The sequence below is a fragment of the Sardina pilchardus genome, chromosome 3 (assembly GCF_963854185.1).
Source record: "Sardina pilchardus chromosome 3, fSarPil1.1, whole genome shotgun sequence".
Taxonomy (NCBI): Eukaryota; Metazoa; Chordata; class Actinopteri; order Clupeiformes; family Clupeidae; genus Sardina; species Sardina pilchardus.
The window spans coordinates 10963733-10971232 of record NC_084996.1 but is presented as its reverse complement, the minus strand read 5'-3'; the positions used below and the strand labels follow the sequence as shown (position 1 = coordinate 10971232).

Here is a 7500-nt window from a genome sequence, read left to right as displayed (position 1 = left end):
TGTGTGTGTGTGTGTGTATGTGTTTGCTCTCGCATGTATGTGCATATGTCTGAGTGCATACATGCATTTGTTTGTTTGTGTGCGTGTGTACGTGTGTGTCTATGTATGCGTGTGTCTGTTGTGTGCGTGTATGTGTGTTTGTGTGTGTAAGGGAGCAGGGAATGGTTTGCTCATAAAAAGCTGTCTGTACTGACTTTGGCTCTCACACTGAAGTGCATAAGCTGTGGCAGTATACCCTATTGGGGTACCTTGCATCATTTCATCTGCAGTCTGTAAATGACTGATGGGCCAAGTAAGAATACTGTGTCACCTTACCCTCGTGTGTGCATCATGAGTGTGCATACATGTGCATATAAGATGAGTGCATTTGTGTGCTCTGAGCATTGGAGTTTCCAGGGCACACTTATTGTGCCACTGCATGCATAGTGCAACATAGACACGCATCAATACTGTACATACTGTACACACGTGTACAAATCTGGCATAAATTCACATCCTGCATATTAAATTCGATCTTTGTGCTAACTGGTTTTGAGCTAAAGAATCTATTGACAGCATTCCTGATTAACGGAAGAACAGAGTGCCACAGTAAGAGGGGGATAAGAGAGAGGACATATGGAGGTGAAGAAGATAAAGTGATAGAGGAGGTGAAGAGACTTGAGCTGAAACGAGGGGATGGAATTTGGACTCTGGCAGTGTAAATATAGAGGGATAAGGTGATGCTGTGGAGAGAGAGAGAGAGGTGGAGAGAGAGAGAGAGAGAGAGAGAGAGGAGCTAAGGGAAGATTGAGTAAAAGTGGTGGTAGAAAAGCAAGAGGGACTAATGAGTGTGCAAACATTAATGCATGGAGTAGTATGGAGGTGTGTGTTGACAGTGGAAGAAGGAGAAACAAACAATAGAAGGAAAATGTAAGAGATGAAAAAGGGAGCTTCATAAGAGAGAATGGAAAAAAAGACAGAAACCATAGGTGCCTATGAGAGAGAGAGAGAGAGAGAGAGAGAGGGAGGAACAGATGGAGGAGGTTGGGACTGTGTTCAGAGTAACCCTTCAGTGGGATTATCAGCATGTGGGTACAGTATGGTACAGTAGCGACAGTTTCTCGGCAACAACTGCCTGTCTGCCTGACTGATACTCGATCCCGCTAAAACACGCTAGCTGACACCTATGAGTCAGTGTCTGTGTATGTGTGTATGTTTGTGTTGGTTACGGGCTGGGAGGGTATGAGGTGTGTGTGTGTGTGTGTGTGTGTGTGTGTGTGTGTGTGTGTGTTTCAGCTATGTTTTGGTGTGTGTCAGATACAAATCCCTGGCTAGCTGCCCCTTTGTGCTGGGATTGAAATCAGATGAATCATCTATGCCAACAGCTGACTTTACTGTCACCTGACTGAGAATGTTATCTGTGACACTGAACCCTGAGAATGCCACCCTTAAAGAGGCCTCTGGGCATCAGGGGCTGATGGCTGGTAGATTTCTTGGATGAGCCACCGTGTAAAATCGTAGCAAGGCGCTGTAGAGGGCCCCTCTGTCAGATGGCTCAGCTGGTGCTGAAAGGGTTCATGAATAGGCCAATCAAAAAATGGGTTGATTCTTTGCCTGAATGATCTTTCTATCAATTAAATTCATTCACAGAATCGCTCAATGAACCACTGGTAGTTTTGAATCCTGGGCTGACGGCACGAGTGTGGGAATAAGTGGCACTCGAACACAGGAACTCACCAGCTGGATGGGAAGAGGAACTATCTAAGGGGGGGGGGGGGGGGGAGGGGGGGGCTACAGAAAGACCGACAGACCCCTCTGATTCCAGGCGAGGTGGCGTTGTCCGGCTCCGTCTGATGCTCTCCCTCTCCTGCTCCAGCCCTGGCTGGGGTATCACAGCGCACGTTGGCTGAAATCAAATGGGTCCCAATCAAACACAAAAGGGCTTGAAAGCCCCAGCGTGGATTTGAGGTGCTTCCAGTTTCTCTCGGCTCTCGTATGTGATTGCAGTCCATGTGTAGTCTTCCTTGACAACAAGCCTGGTAACAAGAGCACGAGAGAGAGGAAGAGAGAAAGAGAGAGAGAGAAAGAAAGAGAGAGAGAGAGAGAGACAGAAAGAGTGAGCTGAGCTCGCTATGGCTGTTTTTGTGTAATGTTTCACTCAGTGACTCAGTTAACGTTACACCGGCAATTATGCTCCCTGAGAAGCTACTGTTTCTTTATTTTTGTTTATCTGAGCAGTTTTGGCAAAGGCTGACCTTTCTGGGTGTCTTAACGCGTTACCATTGTTACTGTGACAAATGAAAAGGAAAAAATGTACAACTATAATTGAGGAGCTCATTACAAACAATCGGTTTGAGAAGACTTCATTCTCATGCAATATGGCTGCCAAGGTTCACTCAGACTGCTTCCAAATATGTACGTCTACATATTAGCCTGGCTATTTCCTATTTCCTGATCTGTCCGTTGCTGGGGCAACCACCAACATCTTACTTACTGTGCCCATTGCACATAAACATCACATATAGAATCTTCAAGCGTGGGCTCTGGAATATCTCTGGGCAGACTGTCAGCAAAGACACCCTCTCCAACCGACCAATGAGGCGGCTACCCCAGAAAGTCCTACCCACAATTCCAGGCTCCACTGTGACCTTTCACTTCTGGAGAAGTCCTAGACTGAGGTCCTGAATGGTCTTGTTTGATGTTCCGTTCAGCAGCTTCTACAGACTGTAGAAGGCCATTGGGTGGATTAAATGGAATAGGGGAGGAGACTCAACCTAAACTGCCATCTTGGATTGTTTTCATCCATTCTGTGTTGCTAAAATGATCTCAGAAGGAAATCCACGCACCACACAATAGCGCTGAGCAGGTGTGTTCACGTATTGTGCTGGACTGGTGGAGCTTCTGCGCAAGCACTTTGGGGTATGTGTTGCTTGAGGTCCATTTGAAGTGTCCGCCGTGCCGTCAAACAAAAAGACCACACTTTGTCCTTCATCCTTCTCTCTCTCTCTCTCTCTCTCTCTCTCTCTCTCTCTCTCTCTTGCTGTCTGTATCTCTGGCAGTGTGCGCCTGACAGCGTTCCATTTGGCCCGCTGCTCTGCAGGCTCAGCTGGTTATGGCCCTGGCGAAGCGTACGTCTCTCTCTCCTAAATGCGAAGTTACCTTGAACGGGCTCGCAGCGGCTTGTGACAGTTTGACCTGTGTCCTTAGCAGAAGGGAGAAGAAAGTTTCGCAGTATGTATATGAGAGAGAGGGAGACAGAGAGAGAGAGAGGGAGAGAGAGAGAGAGAGAGACCGTCCTATTGAAGTCAATGTATTCATTCATGTGCGGTTTTTAAATCCGCCTTCACTCCGAGCTGGTCTCTGACCCCTCCCGCCTCCCCCTCTCTGGATTAAGGCTTCCCAGTGGTGCAGTGTGCATATGCAGGCCCACATGCTCCCCTCATTCACTCAATCACACACTCACTCGTTCACTTAGTCACTCACACACTCCCCCACTCACTCATTCATACACACACACACACACACACACACACACACTCACACACTCACTCAGCCACTCAGTCACAGATTTATAAACTCACTGCTGCTCCGGCTAATGTCTTTCTCTTCTCTCTTTCTTTCTCTTCTCTTCTCTTTCACTCTCTTTTTCCACCCCTCTGTGTGTTTCTGCATCTACCGCTAATGGGCCGTTCTCATCTCTTTTCCCTCTTTCTTCACTTTTCCCTGCGTTTCTGAATCTGCTGCTAATGTCCCTTTCTTCTCTCTCTTCTCTCTCTCACTCTCTCTCTTCTCTCTCTCTCTCTCTTTCTCTGTCTCGGATATTCTCCTCGCTGTCTCTGTCTCTCTGTGGTTCTGCTTCATCTCTGTCTCTCCCTCCTTCTGCTCTCCCTTCATCCCTCTGTTCCCCTTTCTTTCTCTCCGTTGTCTTTCTTTCCGCCCTTCGCTCTTTTTATTTCTTGAATCCTCTCATCACGTGCTCCACTCTGCGTCCCTATATTCTTGTATCCTACCCATGGCATCTATCTGTTTTGTTCCTCTTTTCTGTTCCTCTCCCTCTCTCTCCCTCTCTCAGTGACTACATAATCAAAGAGAAGACCGTGCTCCTGCAGAAAAAAGACAATGAGGGTTTCGGATTCGTTCTAAGAGGGGCCAAGGGTAAGGGCGCAAACACACACATGCACATGATATGCACACATCTACACAGAAACATTCATATTGCAACACACACACACACAATCACACTCACACACACACACACACACACACACACACACACACACACACACACACACACACACACACACGCACGCGCGTACAAGAATTACATTGGTATCCGATGTATTCTGAGAGGCATACTCCCATTATCTCCCTCTGCTTATCACTCAACAAACATGGATATGAGTGTGTGCAGCCTCTGCAGGGGTTTCTGAGTCTGATACTCTGCTGATGTGTGTGCATTCGCGTGTGTGTGTGTGTGTGTGTGTGTGTGTGATCCTGTCATTGCAGCCCAGACACCCATTGAGGAGTTTACTCCCACTCCGGCGTTCCCAGCACTGCAGTACCTCGAGTCTGTTGACGAGGGGGGTGTGGCCTGGAGAGCGGGTCTGCGAATGGGAGACTTCCTCATTGAGGTTTGTGCAGTTGAATCTTGGGACATGTAGTACTTTTAGTATTGGGTTAGGATGAAGTCCCTCACTTTCTTCCTTCGTCTCTCTCTGCCTATCCAGGTGAATGGGCAGAATGTGGTTAAGGTGGGCCACAGACAGGTGGTCAACATGATCCGGCAAGGTGGCAACAGCCTGATGGTGAAGGTCGTCATGGTGACCCGCAATCCTGACTTGGACGATGGCACCAGAAAGAAAAGTAAGAAAGTGCTGCTTCTACTGATGATGGTAAAGGGACGAGTACAATACTGTGGGTGGAAATGATGATGATGATGATGATGATGATGATGATGATGATGATGATAATAGTGATGGTGATGGTGATGATGATGATGATGATGATGATGATGATGATGATGATGATGCAGATGATTCTGATGATGTTGATGATGCCAATGACGATGATGATGGTACCATTGTTTAGTATCACAAGTAAAGGTTCTACCGTGTCCACTGTAGAATGTTGTAATGCCGCTGATTGTTGATTAGCATTGATAAACAAGCATGCAAATACGACAGTGCTAGTGCTAATGGTGAGTCTAATGAAGACAGCTGTATGATGAGGATTGTGGTGACAGAACTCTTCCTCCCACTCTCCCTCCCTCTCTCTCTCTCTCTCTCTCTCTCTCTCTCTCTCTCTCTCCTGCTTTTTTCTCCCCCGGTCCACAGTCCCTCAACAGAGTAAGCGTCTGAGCACGCCGGCAATAGCCCTGCGCTCCAAATCCATGACCTCGGAGCTGGAGGAGATGGGTAAGACTCAGCATAAAGGCAGGAGCATAAGTAGGAAGAGAGAGTAGGGTGATGGTGGTGGGGGGTGGGGGGGGTGGAGATAGCAGGACAGAGGATGAAAGGGCCGGGGGGTGGGGGTACCGACAGAAGGACCAGGGCTTTTCCAGCCATCAGCTGCTGAGAGGAAATGGGCGAAGAGGGGAGGATTGGGATGTGAAGAGTGAGAAGGAGGGAGGGAGGGAGGGAGGGAGGGAGGGAGGGAGAAAAAGGAGGTCAGGTGAGCTGAGGGGAGCAGGCAGAGCTGAGCGCAGGAGGTGCTGTGTTGCAGCAGCAGCAGGGGGATGGAACCTGAAGGAAAGGAGCAGAGGAGAAGGAGAGCCAAGGGAGGGTCAAGACTGCAGCAGTGCACTATGGGTAGTTCACGTAGGAAGAAGGCAGAGACAGAGTTAGATAGAGAGGGAGACGTATGTTGGGAGATAATAGGAAGAAGAGGAGGAGGAGGAGGAGGAGGAGGAGGAGCAGAACGTGTGGATGAGAGTCTCAATGCATTTCACTGTTCTTTCAGAGGTTCCACACTGTCACTACCAGCACCCCCACTACAGGTAACCCCCCCCCCCCCCAGCTGCCCCCTCGCCAGTAAAAGCCCTCCTTTTCCACGCACCCTCATGTGCCCCTTCACTGCCCCGCTCCCCCTCGATTCTCCACCCCGGCTTACCGCCTGCACCCCTCTCAGCTTGATCTAGTGCCCCCTACCTCACCCCCGCCCTCTCTCCCCACTGCCCCCTCCTCTGAACAGACCCCCCTACCCACCCCAACCCCACCCCCCTCACTCCTCAACAACCCCACTACTCCTCCAATTCCGGCGAAAAAGCAAAAGAATAACACACACAGAGAGCCGTGGTCGCCAGTGCCGTATGCCTGTGTGTGTGTGTGCGTGTGTGTGTGTGTGTGTGTGTGTGTGCCCACGTTGCCACAGCAACCCCTCTGTAGGGTAGGCGTCCCTTGAAAGGGAAAAAGGCTGTGCTCCGCGCGCCCCGCCTGCCTGCCTGCCCGCTCTCGCCGTGGGCACGCTGGCGACCGAGCTGAGGCCGATTAAGCGCCGCGATGCCGTGCTGATAACAACCGAGAATTAAAACTCCTACAGCTGACTTCAGTTAATTAACCGGCGCTGGTGGGTTCTTTTTAATCATAAAAAACCATCCACCACCAGCCACCAGCAGTCCCTCTGACTTAGTAGTATGTGCCATGAGATCTGATCATGTTGTCTGTATAGGTCTGTCTATCTGTTTATTATAGGTCTGTTTACCTGTTTATTCCCCTGACGACGAGTAAACACCCCACTGGCCGCTTCCGTTTGCTCTGTTCGGTATCATGGTCGTGAAAGCGAGCGCAACCAACGCTGACCAAAAAGGGAGTCGTATCTCGTTCGCTCGCTCGCTCGCTCGCCTGTGCTCTAAGCTGCTCGAGTCTGTCCTGCTGTCTCACCATGACTCACATGCTGTTTGGCATCGCGTTTCGCCAGCGAAAGTGTCAGCTGTTGAGTTGTCTCCGAGCAAAGCACAAACCACCACGCCGCTCACACAGCGTGAACCTGCCACCCTCCGAACACAATTTTAGGTGCCCAAAAAGCCTCCTAGTTAGTTTTTCTGTTGAAAGAAACACACAGGTTTTGAGAGAATAACTTGAAGGCAGCCTCAAATACAAACCCCTGTTTGTATTGCCAGGGAAAGGAATATTTCAGTCTCACTTTGAAGTAGTCTCCAGTGATACACCAACAAGTGGCACAGCAATGCGATGAGACTTACATATTCACCAGCAAGGAATCAGGAGCAAGTCAGGAGCCTCTTCTTGGGAACATTCTTTCCCAGACTCCCCAAATCCTACTCAAGGTCACCACGTCCAACGCACTCTTTGTCTTCTCTCATACAAGTCTTCCTTGTGTGTGACACATACTGCCTCTTCTTCCTAGCTCAGGTGAATCACTGATTCTTGAAGGACATCCTCTTTGTATTGCTCTATAGTGATATACTGTATAGTATATACTGTATGGTAGCAGATTGCTCCTATTATGTTGTGCATGTCATGCAGTGATATTGCTGTGTTCTTTGAGATGTCTTCTACTGTAGAT

The 7500-nt window shown here is 49.1% G+C and overlaps 1 protein-coding gene across 1 annotated transcript in view; it reads left to right on the top strand.

Moving 5' to 3' along the window:
• Window positions 1–7500, top strand: part of shank1 (SH3 and multiple ankyrin repeat domains 1) — a 51731-nt gene that overhangs the window by 30691 nt on the left and 13540 nt on the right. The window contains exons 15-18 of the mRNA XM_062530907.1: window positions 4052–4134; window positions 4486–4610; window positions 4707–4842; window positions 5313–5393. Coding sequence (XP_062386891.1) covers window positions 4052–4134; window positions 4486–4610; window positions 4707–4842; window positions 5313–5393 — 425 coding nt within the window. The remainder of the gene's footprint in view (window positions 1–4051; window positions 4135–4485; window positions 4611–4706; window positions 4843–5312; window positions 5394–7500) is intronic.